This window comes from Carlito syrichta, unplaced genomic scaffold, assembly GCF_000164805.1.
Source record: "Carlito syrichta isolate Samal-C Ts95f unplaced genomic scaffold, Tarsius_syrichta-2.0.1 Scaffold142889, whole genome shotgun sequence".
Taxonomy (NCBI): Eukaryota; Metazoa; Chordata; class Mammalia; order Primates; family Tarsiidae; genus Carlito; species Carlito syrichta.
Window position 1 is genome coordinate 148,816 of NW_007086985.1, and position 18,905 is coordinate 167,720.

Here is an 18,905-nt window from a genome sequence, read left to right on the forward strand (position 1 = left end):
ACATAGTGAGACCTCATCTCTACAAAAAAAATCAAAAGTTTAGCTGGATGTGGTGATACACATCTGTAGTCTCCACTGTTCAGGAGACTGAGGCAGAAGGAATGCTTGAGCCCAGGAGTTTGAGACTGAGGTTAGCATGCCACTGCACTCAAGCCTGGGCAACAGAGTGAGAGCCTGACTCAATAAACAAACAAACAAACCAGAAAAAAATGTGATCCATTGTCGAGAAGAAGCAGTCAATAGAAACTGACCTGAGTTGGTCTAGAGGTTGGATTTAGCAAATACTTTAAAGCAGCTATTATGAAAGTATTCAAGTACTTAAAGAAAAATAAGACTTTACTGAGTGAACAGATAGGGAATCTCAGCAGAGAAATGGAAACTAAAAAGAACTAACTAGAAATTTCAGAACTAGAATATGCAATAACTGAAATGAAAAATTAACTGGATGGGTGTCTTAACTCATTTTCTGTTACTGATAACAGAATATCTGAACCGGATGATTTGTCTTTTAAAAAGAATTTATTTCCTATATTATGCCAGCTGAGAGGTCCAAAGTTGAGGGGCCACTTCTGATGAGGGTTTTCTTGCTGGTGGCAAGTCTCTACAGTGTCCTGAGGCTGCTCAGGGCATCATATGGTGAGGGAACTGAGCAAGATAGCTCATGCCTCTCTTCCTCCTCTTATAAAGCCACTAGTCCCACTTCATGTTAACCCATTAGTTCATTAATCCATGGATGGATTAATCCATTCGTGAGGGCAAAGTCCTCATGAATCAATCATCTCTTAAAGGCTCCACCTCTCAATACTGCCACATTGAGAATTCAACTTCTTTTTTTTGTTGTTGACATTTTTGCAAATTCTTTGCTTTTATTCAAAACATTGGCAATCTTACATATACAAACAAGCTAAGGTGATGGAAAATTGTGATAAGGTGATTTTTCTGTAGAAACCTTCTTTTAGGTAAACGGAACCATCCATCTAGAATACTGTTTCCCATATGGGGTTTCTTGGAAGCTCTGCAGTCAAATCAGTTTGGGAAGCAATGTGCCACTATCCCCCTCAAGAGTGCAGCACATATTGACAAGATACTGACAAGACAAGGCTCTGAAATGTCCTGCAGCTTAAGCACACATACACAGACGCACATATGCACGTGTACTCGCACACAAAACCAGGTGGCTTTGTTTAGCTAGAGAGTCTCAAACCAATTTGTGTACAGGCTCTTTTAATGCAGCCCCTACTACCATACACACTAATATTCTCTAGAACATAAATCAGAAAATGCAGAGTCAAGAACAGGAAAAAAAAATGTTTTTCTTAGAAATCCATTCTGCATGTTATACTTAAAAAAAATTCTTTTTTTTTTTTAATCTGGAGCTCAGATTCAACTGGGCATTCTATGTTTTTGTGTGTGTTTTTTTGTTGTTGTTGTTTTTGCTTAATTGGGCAATCCTACTGACAGGACAATACACCAGGTGAACCTTCACATTTTTGAAAACAGTATTCAAGTAGTAGGGTCTTGTCATGTCTCAGTAGCAGTGACAACTTCCACAAATGGCAATGAATCCTCTGGGCTCTAGGATTTGGTTACTAATGCCCAGGTGACAGTCCCATTTCCCAGCACTGAGTCCCTCTCTCCTCTAGGAGCTGTGGGAGAAAATATTCCATACATGCTGTTGTGGCTGGCAAGCCAAAGCAATGGGCAACAACTTAAATAGGTTGTGAATCCAGGCCATGACGGTATTTGAGATAGGATGAAGTAGAGCAGGGCAGGTGGAAGCATGGAGCAGGACAGGGGATCAGAGTGCATTGCCTGTATTTTGTCTCATAGAACTTGTATATGCCTGTGAGTGACTGTGTGTGTGTGCTGGCAAGCAACACTTCCTACTGTAGTCATGGTCCAAAATGTTGGAGAGCCACTGACAGAGTGGTTGAGGTTTTCAGAGCACTGTTGTGAAATCTGTATTGGATCAACAGCGAGGATATTGGTTTTACACTCACAGGTGAGGGTAGGCTTTGCCCTGTCCTGGAAATATCACTCTCTGGAACCACCTTATCTTTTCATGGATTCTGCAATCCCTGCAGATGGATGGCAATGCTTCATTTAAGTCAGAGTTCCCAGTTTGGTTTCATTTTGCTGTAATCACTATCCAGAAGATACATTGGAATCTAATATCACTGCATCCAATCTTGGGCGATAAATATAAGTGATAGTGTAAAATAAAAAAGAAATATATTCTGTGTAATCGAATTTACAAATTACACAGTCTCAACATTTTTTTGTAAGCACAATTTTTAATACAAAATTATATCATAAATTCTATCACATGTCATTAAAAGCTCTTTGTAGGCACATACATCATGATTTGCTTAATTATTCACTTAATGTTAAAATATTTTTTGCATAAATATGTGTCTGCATTTGGATTATTTCCATAGCATATACTCTTAGAAGTGGAATTACTAGAATGTGAACATTGTGAGAGCTCTTGATATATGTTGCTAAATTAGTTTCCAGAAAGTTTGTACTAATTTACAGTCCCATTAACATTATTCAAGAGTATTTTTTACACTGTGCCAATGCCAGCATCGAAATTTGTTTTAATCTTTGCTAATTTGATGGGATAGACCTGAGATTTTTTTTTCTTTGTAGTAGAGGTGTTGAATCTACTTTTTATTTTTTATTTTTTTAATAAAGATGTGGGGTACAATTCAGGGTTAGGTATACAAATGTTGATTATGCAGGTTCCCTTGTTGATGAAGTATACCCCTCCCTCCCCTAGCAGTTCCCCTCAACTGCCAACCCTCCTCCCGCAACAGTTTCCCACTACTGCCAATTGCTTTCTTATAGTATTATAATCGTTCAGGGTCCGCTTATGAGTGAGAACATATGGTACTCTGTTCTTTGCTTCTGTGATAGGTCACTGAGTATGATCAACTCTAAATCCATCCAAGTTGCTGCAAAGTCCAGTCCATATGTTTGTCCTTTATGGCTGCATAATACTTCATTGTGTATATGTACCACATTTTTTTAATCCAGTCCAACTTCGATGGGCAACATGGTTGGCTCCATGTTTCTGCTATTGTGAATAGAACTACAATAAACATACGTATGCAGGTATCTTTTTTGTAGAGTGATTTGAGTTCCTCTGGGTATATTCCTAATAAGGAATTGCTGGGTCATATGGAAGATCAATTTCTAGTTCTTTCAGAAACTGCCACACTATCTTCCAAAGAGGTTGTACTAATTTGCATTCCCAACAGCAGTGTAGAAGGCTTCCTTTTTCTCCACATCCTCACCAGCATCTGTTGTTGTTTGTTTTATTAATGATGGCCATTCTTACTGGGGTTAGGTGGTATCTCAATGTGGTTTTGATTTGCATTTCTCTGATGATGAGTGAGGCTGAGCACTTTTTCATGTGTCTGTTGGCTGCCCATATATCTTCTTTTGAGAAGTGTCTATTCATGTCTTTTGCCCACTTTTCAAAGGGGCTGTTTTTTTCGTTTCGGCGCATTTGAGTTCCTTGTAGATCCTAGATGTTAGGCCTTTGTCAAATATATAGTTGGCAAATATTTTTTCCCATTCTGTGGGCAGGAATTCAATTTCACCATGAGTTTTGGAGAGGACAAGTCATTCAAGCCGTAGCAGTGGGCTTAACAGCAGATTGGAAATGGCAGAAGAGTCAGCAAACCCTGAAGAATATAAAAATATTTAATATAAATAGAACTTCAGTCTAACACATATACAGTTGGAGCCCCAAAAGGAGAGGAGAGTGAGAACAAAAATGTTTGAAAAAATAATTACCAAAATTTCTCAAAAAATATTGACTTTCAGATATAAAAACCTCTTCACTCTTGACTCATGTGACCTGAAGATGGAGGATTGACCTCTTGGTTCATTATTCCTTTCTTGCATGGAATTTTTGAGTAAAAATCTTTGAACTTGTTTTCTATTATTGTGGTGTATTGAACCTATGCTTTCTAGCTAAAGAACCAGGGGCTACCCCAGGCTAGGGAGAATACACAGTTAAGCTCCCAGAGTCAGAGCAATAGTCAGGCAATCATAAACTGGACACAGGTCAGACAAGAGCCAAAAGGGCATCTTCCAGTATAAACAAGTTTCCTGCATGAGGAACCCCTGGTCACAGGTCAAACAACCAGGGCATTAGGCTATCTCTCAGGTAAAAGAAGTATTCCATGAAAGGCACACTGTAATTACCCATATCCAGCTCCCCTTAATTTTTCATTAAGGGAATGGTTCCCAAATGCTCAGTACTGGAACCCCAGTTTAGCTGGGGGCTCTCACTACAAATACTACTCAGGAGTAAAATGAAGCAAACTACTAATACACTCAATAACACAAATGAATTTCAAAAACCTGCTAAGTGAAAAATAGACTTGATCAATTGCATACTGTATGATTCCATTTATATGAAGTTCTAGAACAGGCAGAGTTAACCTACAGTGATAGAAATTAGATCAAATAACAATGCCTGTGACAGGGATGGCAGGGGCATTGGCTATAAGGGAGCATTAGGAACTTTCTGGGATGATGAAAATATTCTAAATACCATTGGGGTAGTGGCTACACAGGTGTATACACTTGTCAAAACTTGTTGTTGAATTACACACTTAAAATGTATACATTTTATTTTATGTAAATAACGTCTTAATAAAGTTGATTTTTAAAAAAGAACGCATGTGATATAATTTTCTTTGACTCTACTCTCTTTAACTCTCTTTCTCCCTAAGTGTGATCAGATCTGGTTTCCACCTGTCTCAGCTTCCAAATCTTACTATTCATTAACCTTCAGTTAATGAATAATTGATTATAGAGGAAGAATCTGGGGAAGAAAGAGGAAATTCTTTCTTCTCCAGAGGGAGGGAGAACAACTTACTCAGACATGATCAAGTTCCGACACATCAGATGCACAAAATTCCTTTAGAACCAGAAGCAGTCCAGAAGGGAATAAGAGGAAAAGGATGACACTCTCATGTGGACTTTTGCATGTCCTCACCATTATTCTTCGTGTCCCACAGACTCAGAGAACAGCTGCCAGCCAGTGTTAGAGACTCTGCGCCAGGCCATGGATGGTACTGTGTATGCCCACAGCACCTTGGAACTGCAGACGCTGCAGCCTACAGTCAACTTCCTTGCCACTGTCACAGTGCCAGGCTACTGTGAGCGCCCACTGTGCCCACGCCTGTTTCGACTCTTTACAGTGCTGGCCCTGGAGAGCATGAGCCAGGCCACTCTGCTGAGCAGGCATGTACCTAGTATCCAGGCCTGGCTTGAGCGCTTCCCTTCCATGGAAAGGGAGGGTTCTCTGGCAAGAGCCCTGGTTCGGGCCTCAGTGGAGGCCTGGGAGACTGTGTGCAACTGCTTCATGCCTTCACCCCTCCACCCACACTACCACTTCTCCCTGCACTCTGTGAGTCACCTACTGAGCAGCCTGCAGCTGCTACCTGCCAGAACAGGCTCCCGAGGCTTTGTGGACTGTCCTGACCACCAGGAGCACTTGCGCCGGGTGTCAGGCTTACGTGGCACTCGCCTTACCATGATGATGGCCACGCGCAACATGGTGCGTCTTTGGTTGCATGAGGCACAGAGAACCTTCTGTGACCGGCTGGACAGTCCTAGGGAACGCTCCTACTGTGCCAACCTGCTCCTAGAAGTAGCTCAGAGTGTCTTCTGCTGTGGGCCAGGGCACCTGGACAAGGACCGTGATGAGGAGGATGAAGAGGAGAGGGTGCCTGAAGTGGAATCTGAAGGGGAGCTGGCCCAGTGGGAGGATTTAAGCAACAGCGACAGTGAGACAGAGGAGGAAGAGGACCCTTATGGCCTTCAGGTTATCAGAGGCTCACATCCAAGTAATCCAAGTCAAGCACCATCCATAAGGCCAGTAAGCAGGGAGACCATGGAAAGCATAAGTCACAAGCTAAGGCAGGAGGAAGGTACAAGGGCTTCCAGCTATAAACTTCAGGAAGAGAGACTGTCTAAGACTAGGTGGCAGAAGGCACCCCAAATGGACCTGGTCTCACCCTTGTTGTTACCAGTGCTACTGCTCCGTCCCCAGGAAAAGCCTTCAGATCTGGTTTTCAGTCAGGAGCTGATACTGGAGTCCAACTCTGAGAGCCCTAGCTTGTACCTTGAACGGCAGTGGGAGAACCTGGAAGAGCAGCTGGCCACCTCTGCTGCTCGGCTGAGGCTGAATCCCCACCTTGCCCAGTGCAACTCCATGGCCCAGCATGTGGCCCACCTGGTCCGGGTGCTGGCCAGGCCCCAACAACATGGCCTACTGCTCTCAGGAGCTCTGGGTACTGGGCGCCATACTGCCATCACTTTGGCTTCTAGCATTTATCAGGCCCGCCTCTTCCATCTGCCATCTGGGTCGGAGGAGGCCATTCTCCAGTGTTTACGAGATGCCAGCTGGCATGCTGGAATGTTAAGTCAGCCAGTGGCCCTGCTGGTGCCCAAGAATGTGGATCTCATTACCTTCCATCGCCTCCTGGCCCTGGCAAGCTCAGGCAGTTTCCCTGACCAGTATACAGAGGCAGATCTGGACAGCATTGAAGAACACTTTCCCAAGGAGAACCTTTGTGTCAAACTGAACATTAGGAAGGAAATGGTCTTGCAGAGGTGAGGAGAAGAACCCCCATACCTGAGTCTGCTCTTTTCTTCCTTCCTTCCTTTCTTTTTTTTGAGTCGGAGTCTCACTTTGTCACCCAGGCTGGAGTGCAGTGGCACACTCACGGCTACCGCAGCCTCGACCTGCTGGGCTCAGGTGATCCTTCTGCCTCAGCCTTCCAAGTTGCTGGAACCATAGGCGTGCACCACCACGCTCAGCTAATTTTTTACTTATTGTAGAGATCAGGTCTCGCCAAGTTGCCTAGCCTGGTCTTGAACCTGTAGGCTCAGGCAGTCCTCTCGCCTCTGTCTCCCAAAGTGCTGGGATTACAGGCATAAGCCACTGTGCCTGACCGAGTCTGCTCTTTTCTTATTCTTTCCTGGCCAACAGGCCAAAAGGAAATCTATGGTCTGCTGTGAGAGCTCAGAAGATAAGAGCTAAGGGATTAGGGCTGGGACTGAGGCCTGAAGGGGGTCAAGCAGAGGTTAAGAGGAGCACAGCAGCTGAACTCTGGCCCACAGGTTCTACCAGCAAGTGTGCAGCCACCTGCACATGTTCTTCCTGATTGGAGATGAACAGGCCCACAAGCAGCTGCCCTCCACTCTTTTCCTGAGGCTCCTTCAACTGGCCACTGCCAGCATTGACCACTATGAACCCTGGGACCAAGCTGCTCTGGTCAAGGTGGCCCAGCACCACCTGGAGGGTGCTGGTCAGAGGCTACCCCTTGAAGACCGTGAGTCCTTTTTATCTGTCCTCACCACTCGTCACCTGTCTACACCAGGCTCTAATGAGGGTTATTAGGTCAGTCCCTCTAGGGCCTATGGAGCACCCTTCCATTTTCTGCCCTTCTTCCTAAGCTAGGAGAGGGACCCTTTCCTTTCCCATCTCCCTACAAGCTCATAAGGCCAGGCTAAAGCCATGCCCATTGCAGGCTCCTGGAAGTGCCCAGACCTCCAGACCTCAATTCCTAGTGTGGCCAAAGCCATGGCTCTTATCCACCTTTCGGCTGCCTATTACCATGAGCACCTGTGCCCTGTATTGCCACTCGTCACACCCAAGACCTTCCTAGACTTCTTGGATACCTTCCTGCTGCTGCAGCAACAGATGACCCTGCAGATGAAGAACAAGGCCCAGCGGTGAGTGGCCCCATCCCCTGCACTGTATCTCCTTCTGCTCCCTTGAATTCACTCATTGGCCCATTGTATCTCCAGGGTTCAGAATGCCCTGGAGAATCTGAGAATGATGATCGAGGAGCACAAAATCCATGCCAACCTGGTCTTTGACTTGGAACAGCAGCTGAAAGGCTCCCGCAAGGTAAAGAGGAGAAGATTGTGAGGTCTACACAGTAGTGTCAAAACAGGAGCCCGAAGGGGAACTTGGAAGGAACCAACCAGAGTGAACCTTAGTTCTTATCTCCCTAAAGTCCCCTTTCCCTAGAAATTCCTGTTGCCTCTTCCTTTAGAACTCAGGCTCAAAAGTTTCCCATGACACATCTGAGACGAGATTGATTCATTGTAACACATGAAACCCAAATGTCTTCTTCTGGTTGCCCCTCATGCCTTGACCATGTAAAGTTCAGTATGTTCCCAAGATCTCTATAGAGTCCCATAAAGGATAAGGCAGGAATTACATCTCAGTCACCTCTCACTCTTATGCTCTTCTTTCCTTAGATTATCTGTCACTGCTAGTTGGCTCACCTTTTGTAGTTATCCTCTTTTCCCATAATGCCTTGCTCCTGTCTTTTCATCCACAAAAGCACCACATATACAAGGCTGTTACATACAGTGAGGAAATGTGGATGGTGATGGCAGTAGGGGGAAGTTTACATTATAGCACAGAACCATAAGTAGATTTATAGTGGTATATTAGACATCAATGTCCTGAATTTTCTTAGTCACCCTCCTCTACCAGGCATTTCCCAGTGAACAACTGTTCCCTTCCCCTCCCATCTTCCCAACACCTGTCCTATGATGTAATTCAACTATCCCATTTTTCCTTTAGAGCTCCCAAAATACACTTTTCATGTAACAAAAGCTAGTTTTTCTAGTTCAAATCTTTTTGCTTTCTTATGCTGAACAATCTTCTTTGAATAAACAAACCATTTGTATCTGGCTAAAACTGGTGGGGGTTATCATACCTTTTAAAGCCAAATACTCCTAGTTAGAGGTGTTTTTCTCACACTAAAGAGTTTTTAAGCCGGGCTCGGTGGCTCAGCCTGTAATCCCATGCCTTGGGAGGCTGAGGTGAGTGGATTGCCTGAGCCCGCGGGTTTGATAACTGCTTAGGCAACTTGGTGAGACCTCATCTCTACAATAAATAAAAAAATTAGCTGGGTGTGGTAGTGCGCGCCTGTAATTCCAGCTACCTGGAAGGCTGAGGCGGAAGGATCGCCGGAGCCTAGCAGGTCGAGGCTGCAGTGGCCGGGAGTGGCCACTGTACTCCAGTCTGGGTGACAGAGTGAGACTCCAACTCAAAAAAAAAAAAAAAGAGTTTTTAATAAGAGGAATTCTTGAATAGCACTTTTTTCTTCCTGCTACACAAGACTTTGATAAAGGTTCAGGGAGAACTACAGAGAAGTGAACTATTGCCCATCTCACATTTGACTGACTGACTTTCTACTAGGCTCTCAGGTCATAAGCTCCTAATGCCTCACCAGCTCTTCTGATGGGTGCCCTCAGAACTATCACCTGGTGTTTCATAACTTTAGAAGCATGACTTATGTTGTGTCTGCCTACACGGTTTTCATTGTGTTCTATATAAATGGTGTCCCCTAAAGTTCTCAAGGTACTGGTACCCTCCTATATCCACCATCCAGGATGACCATCTTAGATTAGACCTCAAGACTCCATGGAGTTGCAAAAGAAAGAAAAGAAAGTCAGAGGGTGACAGGAATTCTCTTTCCCAGATTCTTGCCCTACCTTTTCCCAAGATGATTAATACCAAGAATTGTTTACCTTTTTTTAGGGGTACTACTATCCCTTGATCTGTGGGTCACTTACATCAGAGCACAACACAAGATAAGCCCAAGATCTGGACAACAGACACTCAAAGACTCAGAGGTCATTCAGACTCAGATACCTTGGTCATTCACTCAACAGCCATAATAGTGTGTACTTCTCTCAATGTTCCCCACCCCAGGAAATAGCAACACTATCTACTTAATCATCTGAGATAGATCCCAGGAGTCATTCTGGGCCCCTCCATCCCTTTTCTTGCTCATATTCAACTGGTTCATTTATTCATTATTGCACACAAATATATTGAGTTCCATGTATTTTCTGTCCGGTCATTCACTAATATTTATGTCTATATCTACATATATGCCTACATTTACTTCTAGATAGATAGATGAATAGGTAGATAGATAGAGTCCTTGCCACGACTTTCTGAGATGGCTAGCCTTGTCCCATCTTACAGATAAGAAAACAGAGAGGTTGGGAAGACTTCCCAAACTTCATAAGGTTGTGATGAGGATTAAATGATATCTTTCATGTAAAGCATTTAAAAGTGCTAGCACATAGTAAGTGCTCAATAAATGCTAGCTACTCTTAATATTAGGTTAGATTGCCTCCTAACTAGAGCAGATAAGGCACTATCGTTGCCTTCACGGTGCCTGCAGCTTTGCAGATGTTATAGACTCATCCAGGCAACTACAAAACAGTTTGTTATGACAGAGAAGTCCAGAGTACTCCAAAATATCAAGAAAAGCAGAGAGCACATGTCGAACATGGGAGGGGCTCAAAAACATTTCTTAAATATGTAAACAAATTAATGCAGTACATCAAAGTTGATACCTGAAGGTTGGGTAAGACTTGGTCCATGTTAGAACTGGAAGACTACCCCAGGCTGAAGTAATAGCATATGAAAGGCCCAGAGGCAAGAGAATTTGTGCCACACTGGATGAATTAAAAGTCAGAAATGGCTGGAAAGTAGAGTGCTTAAGAAAGAAAGATGAGATTGGAAAGATGGTTAGGGACCTGGTCACAGATACACTGTCAATCAATGTAGAAGTGACAAGTGTTACCGGGCACAGTGGCTCAAGCCTGTAACCCGAGCACTTTGGGAGGCTGAGGTGAGAGGACTGCCTGAGCTCAGGGGTTTGAGAGCAACCTGGGCAGCTTAGTGAGACCTCGTCTCTACAATAAATCAAAAAATAAGCCGGGCATGGTAGCGCGCACCTGTAGTTCCAGCTACTTGGAAGGCTGAGGTGGAAGGATCACCTGAGCTCAGCAGGTTGAGGCTGCAGTGGCCGTGAGCATGCCACTGCACTCCAGCCTGGGCAATGGAATGAGACTCCAACTCAAAAAAAAAAGCAGAAGAAGAAGCAGCAGCAGCAGCGACAAGTGTTAAAGGACACAGTAATGATGAGATTTGGCTTTTAGAAAACCAATCAGGCTGAAATAAGGGAATAAGATAACGAGATTAAGAGTGGAAACAGAGAGCAGTTAGGAAACGAGTTCAGAATGTCAGGAGTCAGCCCGAGTGTGAGTAATGGTTGTGGAGAATGGGGGTGGACATGACAGACAAGTAGGAGGGCAAACTAAAAGGCCCCAAAGATGAACTGGGTTTGGAGGAACAGAGAAGATGGAACCAAGGGTAATAACTAGGTTTCTTCCTGAGGAAACTTGAATGTATTTCGCCACAGTTCTCTGAGAAAAATAACATACAAGGAGAGGAGTCAGATTGCAGGGGAGCTGAGAGGCCTAACCAATACACTCATTTTGGGGCATGTGGAGACTGAGGCCTGTAAGACAACCAAGAGAAGATTTCCACTAAGCAGATGGATACATGGTGTGGGGCTGGGAGACATCCTGGTTAGAGAGAGAGAGATTTGGCAGTGATCAGAATATGAGTGGCAATATAAGTGATAATTAAAGCCATGAGTTTAGGGAGTGTACAGGGTTGTTATGCCTGCTGTGCAGAGAGCCAATTCACTGAAGCAGCAGCAGTTACAGTAAAGAAAGAGTTTAATTAACACGGGACCACCAAGTAGAAGATGGGAGATATTTCTCAAGTCCTCCTCTCTGAGAATTTTTAGGCTTAGCTTTTTAAAGGTAATTTGGCAGGTTCAGGGCTAGAAAATGGGCACTGCTGATTGGTTAGGGATGAAGTCATAGGGGTGTCAAAACTATCTTCTTACCCAGAGCTGTGGGGGTTAGGACCAGTGGAGTCAGTCCCTTGGTGTAGGAGACAGATCAAGGTAGGGTCGGTTGGTACACCAAAATGCAAAGTCTGAAAAAGATCTCTTAAGAGATTTTACAACAGCAAATGGGGAAGCTACAAATCTTATGACCTCCAGTGACTTGACTTCCAGGCAGTAAAAGCCATTATAAAGAAGCAAACTAGGAAATGACAGCTGGTTACCATGGCTGGTTACCATTTATCTTTGCATATAGCTTTACAGAAAGGTGTGCGGGGGGACAATCAAACTCCTGGATACCATCAAGGAAGTCTATAGGACCCCAGGCTCACTGTTTAAGGGAAAATCAGTTTCTCAGTCTCACAGGCAGCTTCCCCCAGGAGTCAGGATGTGAAGATAACCAACGATTAGTGACTGCTATTTGTTGAAACCATGTGCAAGGAATCATGCAAGGAAGAAGACAAGCTTAGAAACAGAACTTAGAAGCAACAGATTTGTTAACTTTGATGCCTGCAGCTTTTGTAGGCATCTTTTCCACAGCTTTTATCCTAATTTCACATAGGCAGTTTCAGGAGGGTGTATAGAAGTGCAGGGTGAGAAGAGACGGGGCCCTGAAAAAACTGCTGAGTAACAGCTAAAGGATGGCAGAGGAAGATGAGAAAGAGCAGCCAAAGATGTTGAAGAACACCCAAGAACACAGTACCTTGAAGGCCAAAGGAGGAGTATGCCTCAGGAGGGAGGGAACTATCTTCAGTGGCAACTACTGCTAATGGGTTACGATAAGGAGTGTAGCATAACATTCACACACACAGGCTTCAGGTGCGGATTGCCTGGGCCTATATGGTGAAGTGGCCACAGGACAAACAACCACCCACTTAGGGCTGCATTACTAGACGTGTAATTCACAGACCAGTAAGTGACAGACCCAGAGGTCAGACCCCTCGGGTGTTTCCACATGGCTCAGGTTCTAGAACTGCAGGGCCTGAATTTCTGTTGACAGAGCCTCAGTATATTTCAGCAGCAGCTAGAGCAAAGCGAGTTCCTGTACAAGCAGCAGCTGACACGGTGTCAGCAGCAGGAGAACCTCATTGAGAACCTGACCAAGCAGCAGGATGCCTTGCAGGCTCAGCAAGAGGCTTTCCTGGAGCAGGTAAACTCTTCCTGCCACCTGCCCTGCATTGCCCTTTCTTGGAAGAGGACAGCACCTCAAAGGATGCCCAGAGGAGAGGATGGGGTGACTCACTGTGGAGTTTCCTAGGGGAGGGGGCAAAGGTAATTGGGTAGTTTGGGGAGTGGTCTCTCACCTGGGGGAGGGGGCAAAGGTAATAGGATAGTTTGGGGAGTGGCCTCTCAGGAAGATGGTCCCTCCTAGAAACACCTTGAAGAAAAAGTAGAGCCTCTCAGGAGCTCACTTCAGAGCGCATGTCTCCTCATTTAGATGGGCAAGGCATTTCTGGGGACTCTGAGCCAGCTGCAGGCAACCGACTTTGAGGAGATACGGAGCTATCGAGCACCACCAGAATCTGTGGTCCAGGTGACCGATGTGCTGTGTGACCTGTTCCACCATGAAACAGGCTGGGCCAATGCCAAGCAGCTGTTAAGCACTGAGGATTTTTATCAGGTAGGGAAGGTGGAGCACAATGTAGGAGGATGGAGAGATATCAAGGGGAGAGTTGACAGGGCAAGACTGTTGGATCAAGATCCAGAGCATCCACGCCTTCCCCCCTCCCTTTAACACACATCTTCCCAGGAGCTGGTGTTCTTCCCCAAAGAGAAGATGACGAACTCTGAGTTGTTAAAGTTACACCAAGCTCTGAAGGCTCCAGGTATGAGCGATGCAGCTCTGCGGGCAGTAAGCATACCTGCAGCAAACCTGGCAGTCTGGCTCTGGGCCGTTCTGCACTATGGGCTGGCACAGCGCCGGGGACTGCCCACGGGCCTGTTGCTGCAGCAAGTGGAGGCAACACTAGCCCGGGAGCAGGCCCGCCTGGGTCACTACCAGTTTCAGGCCCAGGAGATCCTGGAGCATAATTTGGTCCTGACTAAGAAGATGGAGGATGTCCAAACTTTCCACAAGTACATGGCAGAGACCCTCAATTGGGCACAGTACGGCCAGTATCACAAATGGCCCATAAAGGCTGCACTGCTAACACCCATGCATTCCTGGACCATGCAGCTGCAGGTAACCAGGCTCCTCCCAGATGTCTCTCCCAAAGTTCATTTCATGCCACTCCCCTGTCCTCCCTGTGCCTTCACTACCTCCCTCTGTCCCTCTCTGCACTTCCTGCCCATGCTTTCCTCTACACCCCACCTTGCTCCCCCTCTGCCATACCTCTGTCTGCACCCTCCTCACTGGCCTACACACCCTCTTGTTTTCCCTTCCACTTGTTTTCCAGAAGTTGAAGGGGCACAGCCTGACTATGTTTGGAGATGCCCTCCTATGTTCAGCTGCTATAGTCTACCTGGGTCCCTTTCCACCATCGCGGCGCCAGGAGCTGCTGGATAAGTGGCTGGCTCTGTGTAGGGGCTTTCAAGAGGCCCTGGGTCCAGATGATGTGGCACAGGCACTGAAAAAGAAGCAAAAATACGTCAGCATGCCACCAAAGAACACCCTGCTGCCCACAAGCTCTCCCTTCAGTATTCTGTCCTTGCTGAGCTCTGAATCGGAACAGTATCAGTGGGACCGAGACCTGAAGCCCCAGGCAAAGTCAGCCCGCCTGGCAGGCCTGCTTCTGCAAAGTCCCACCCATTACTGCAGCTGCCGTTGGCCTCTGCTGCTTGATCCCAGCAACCAGGCCCTCATCTGGTTGAACCCACTGCCTCTGGAAGAGAACAGAAATGTGGCACCAGCCCCCACTGGGGATCGAGGTAAGCAGGAATAGCAAACAGTGCTTCTGGAGTGTCTGTACTGTCCAACATGCTCAGCCTCATGTCTTTCCCCTCATAATGGAGACACTGAATTTCTGTGACCAGGATATCCCAGATTTCACCAGCCATATTAATAAATTCGGTTACATTTACAATTCTTCCCCTATTACAATGATTCTGAATCTCCTTGGCTAATTGGCTCATGATCTTCCACTTCCTTGATCTGGTCAGCACTTACCCAAATATATCCAATGTTTAGAAATCCTGGGGGAGCCGGGCTCGGTGGCTCAGCCTGTAATCCCACGCTTTGGGAGGCGAAGGTGAGTGGATTGCCTGAGCCCGCGGGTTTGAGACCCGCCTGGAAAACTTGGCAAAACCTCATCTCTACAATAAGTCAAAAAAAAATTAGCCAGGCATGGTAGCATTCGCCTGTAGTTCCGGCTACTTGGAAGGCTGAGGCAGAAGGATCGCCGGAGCCCAGGAGGCTGCGGTGGCCAGGAGCGGCCACTGCACTCCAGTCTGGGTGACAGAGTGAGACTCCAACTCAAAAAAAAAAATCCTGGGGGAATATTTCTATTGGGTGTTTGTACCAGGGACCCATCTGGATGGAGTGGAAGGAACATTTTCTAGAAGGAAGACAGAGTGTTTATTTCCCAGATTGGGAAATAAGGGATTGAGGGTAGGGTGGTGAGGAAATATGTAGCCTTATTTGGAAAAAGATAATTAACTTAAGGACTTTGAATGAGATCATCCTGGCTATTATCCGGGTGGGCCCTAAATCCAATTACAAGTGTTCTTATAAGAGATAGAAGTCAGGCTGGGTGCAGTAGCTCACGCCTATAATGCCAGCACTTCGGGAGGCCAAGGTGAGAGGATTGCCTGAGCCCATGGGTTTGAGACCAGCTTGGGCACCTTGATGAGACCTCATCTCTACAATAAATCAAAAAATTGGCCAGGTGTGGTGATGCAGGCCTGTAGCTCTAGCTACTTGGAAGGCTGAGGCGGATCACCTGAGACCATCAGGTTGAAGCTACAGTGGCTGTGAGCGTGCCACTGCACTCCAGCCTGGGCGACAGAGTGAGACTCCAACTCAAAAAAAAAAAAAAAGACAGAGAGAGAAAGAGAGACAGAAGACAGATACACAGAAAAGAAGGCCATGTAAAGATAGAGGCAGATATTAGAGTTACATAGCCATAAGCCAAGGAATACTGAGAACCATCAGAAGCTGGTGAGATAAGGAAGGATTCTCTGTTAGAGCCTTTGAAAGGGAGTGTAGTCCTGCTGATACCTTGATTTCAGACTTCTGACCTCCAGGACTATGAAAGAATAAGTTTCTATGTTTTAAGCCACTAAGCTTGTAGTAATTTGTTATGGAAGTTGCAAGATGTCTGCTACCCTTCCAAGCATCATGTCAGAGTTGCTGCTGACTATTTCTGACCCTATTGTCAGGAAAGCAAAAGATCTTTCATAATTCTGAATAGCAAAATGTAGTAGGTAGAATTTTGGCCCCCAAAACCTTTGCCTTCTGGTATAACTCCGGTGATTATGTTATGTTACATGGCAAGAAAGACTGTGCAGGTGTAATTAAGGTTACTAATCAATTGAACTTAAAACAGAAACATTACCCTGAATTATCTAGGTGGGTCCAATGTAGACAAATGAGCCCTTCAAAGCAGAAAGGGGGAACAAAAAGGCAATCGGAGATTTGAAACACAGGAAGGATTCAATGAGCAGTTATTGCTGCTTGAAGATAGATGGGGCTACAAAGCAAGTGTGAGAAGGCAATGAATTCTGTCATAACCCAGTAAGCCTGGAAGACCCCAAGCCTAGATAAGAACTGCAGCTCCAGCTGATTCCTTGATTTTAACCCACTTTAACCCTAAGCAGAGAGTCCAGTTAAACTTCTAACCTACAAAATTATGAGATAATAAATGGGCATTGTTTTAAGCAGCTAAGTTTGTGGTAATTTGTTAGCAATAGAAAATGAATACACCAAACCATGAACCTGGCAACCTCCACTTACAAGAGAACCTAGAAAAAAAAAAAAAGTATTTGTCTGAGTGTGGTGGCTCACATCTGTAATCTAAGCACTTTGGGCGGCTGAGGCAGGAGAATCTCTTGAGCCCAGAAGTTCAGGGCCAGCCTGAGTAACATAGTGAGACCCTGTCTCTAATTAAAAAAAGAAAAAAGAGCTCATGCCTATAATCCCAGCACTTTGGAGGCCGAGGTGAGAGGATTGCCTGAGCCCACAGGTTCGAGACCAGCCTGGGCAATTGGTGAGACCTCATCTCTACAATAAATCAAAAAATTAGCCAGGCATGGTGGCACGTGCCTGTAGTTCCAGTTACTTGGAAGGCTGAGGCGGAAGGATCACCTGAACTCAGTAGGTCGAGGCTGTGGTGGCCAGGCCAGTATGCCACTGCACTCCAGACTGGGCAACAGAGTGAGACTCCAACTAAAAAAAAAAAAAAAAAAAAAAAAAAACCCAAGTATTTATCTCTTCTATCTCCTTCAGTAGAAAAGGCCAGGGAGATGGGTTGGGAATGGCTGTTGGTTAGCCAACTATCTGTGTCTACCACACCAGCCATGACTTGACTAATTCCACAGTTTATGGCCTTTTGCTTGCAAAGTTTCTACTTCCAGGCACCAACTTCTGTATTATTGAGGCTCTTTTAGTTGTTAGCGACAGAATTAGCTTAGGCTAAAAAGAGAAATGCATTGACGCCTCTAACCAACCACAGAAAGGGCAGAAATGGAGCCAATTTCAGAGATGAATAGAATCCCTCCCTGAAATTTTAGAGTAATAATTATGATAGTCAACATTTACTGAGTGCTTACCATGTGCCAGTCTAAGTGCTTTCTGTGTATCATTTCATTTAATCTTCACAGTGACCCCATGAGGTCATCACTAATACAAATCCCATTTTGCAGATAAAATGATTAAGTCATAGAGAGCTTAAGTAACTTTCCTGAGATGTCTTCCTACAGACCTTCTCTCTTGTAATGGAGCCCTTAGATGAATCCCTTTTCTAAGGAGCCCAGTTCCTCCCTAAGAACAGTTTCTGTGCATCTCTCTGCCACAGGGAAAGACCTCATGAGAAAGCAAGACAGAGACACTAAAGAGAAGGACACAAAAGAGGAAGACGTTGATAGTGAAGACAGTAATGAAGTTAAAGACCAGAAAAAAGAGCAGAAGACAGAGGAAAGAAAAAATGAGGAGAAAGAGCGAGAGGAGAAAGAAGAAAGAGAGAAAGAGGGGAAGGAAGAGAAAGAGACAGAAAGCCAGGGGTCAAAGCCAGCCTCTGAGACTTGGTCTCCACCTCTTCCCTTCCTTACTGTGCTCTCGGGTGCTGACCCAGAGCTGGGCCCTCAGCTCCGGGAGGCAGCTGCTGGTGGTGAGAACTGGTCCCCACCCAGCCTGTCTCCCTTTTGTCTTCCCCCATTCTGTGACTCCACAGGCCTCTCACACCTCAGTCTGATTTCATCTCCCATCCTTCATCCTGGGCACTATGTTAAGAGTCTTGGGGGAACTCTCCTATCAGCCAGGGAAGAGCTGATCAGAGCCAGATCTCATGCATGGGGGTGGTCACAGGTGCTGGCATTGTGGGTAAGGTGTCCTTGCCTCCCCTTCACAGGCCTGCCGGTGCTACTGACCAACATGGAGCTGGGCCTAGGATGCCAGGAACTGCAATGGCTGCTGCAGCGGGAGCAGCTGAGTCCACCCCAGGTGCAGCCTGGCTTCTGTCTCTATCTGAGCACCACCCTCTCCCTCCATGGCTTGGAAAAAGGTGAGACCCAGAGGGTAAATTGCCAACATAGCTTTGTGAACTCACTAGGTCCCCAGAACTAGCCCTAAGAGGGGTATCATTCAACCTGGCTCTGAGCAGGTTCAGGACTGTAGCAGAGAGCCATACTCCCTGTCCACTCCACCCTCTGGCTCTGCTTAACCTCAGAGGTTAAGCATCTTCCATGTGACCCCAAAGTACTAGGTTGCGAACTGCTGAAGGGGCTAAATGTGCTGGATCTGGGCCTGAACGTGGAAATGTTGGAAGAACAGATGCTGCATGAAATCTTGAGCAGAGAGTGCCCTGAGCTCGAGACCCGCTGGCAAGACCTAAAGATCAGAATCCTGGATACCTGTGAGGCCATTGAAGCTGCTGAGGTGCTTGGGGGCCCAGTTTTGGAGTTGAGATGGGCATTGAAGGGGCCTGGGTGTGGGAGTGGAGGTGAATGTAGATGTTTGGGGACTGTGGGAAGGGGCCAGATCCA

General features: G+C 45.8%; 1 protein-coding gene across 1 annotated transcript in view; it reads left to right on the top strand.

Moving 5' to 3' along the window:
- DNHD1 (dynein heavy chain domain 1) overlaps nt 1-18,905 on the top strand; it is a 99,469-nt gene that overhangs the window by 75,788 nt on the left and 4,776 nt on the right. Inside the window, 11 exon segments of the mRNA XM_021708537.1 lie at nt 5,040-6,639; nt 7,150-7,361; nt 7,560-7,764; nt 7,840-7,942; nt 12,769-12,918; nt 13,207-13,389; nt 13,519-13,950; nt 14,165-14,636; nt 17,720-18,031; nt 18,272-18,424; nt 18,620-18,798. Of these exon segments, the coding sequence (XP_021564212.1) occupies nt 5,040-6,639; nt 7,150-7,361; nt 7,560-7,764; nt 7,840-7,942; nt 12,769-12,918; nt 13,207-13,389; nt 13,519-13,950; nt 14,165-14,636; nt 17,720-18,031; nt 18,272-18,424; nt 18,620-18,798 (4,001 nt within the window).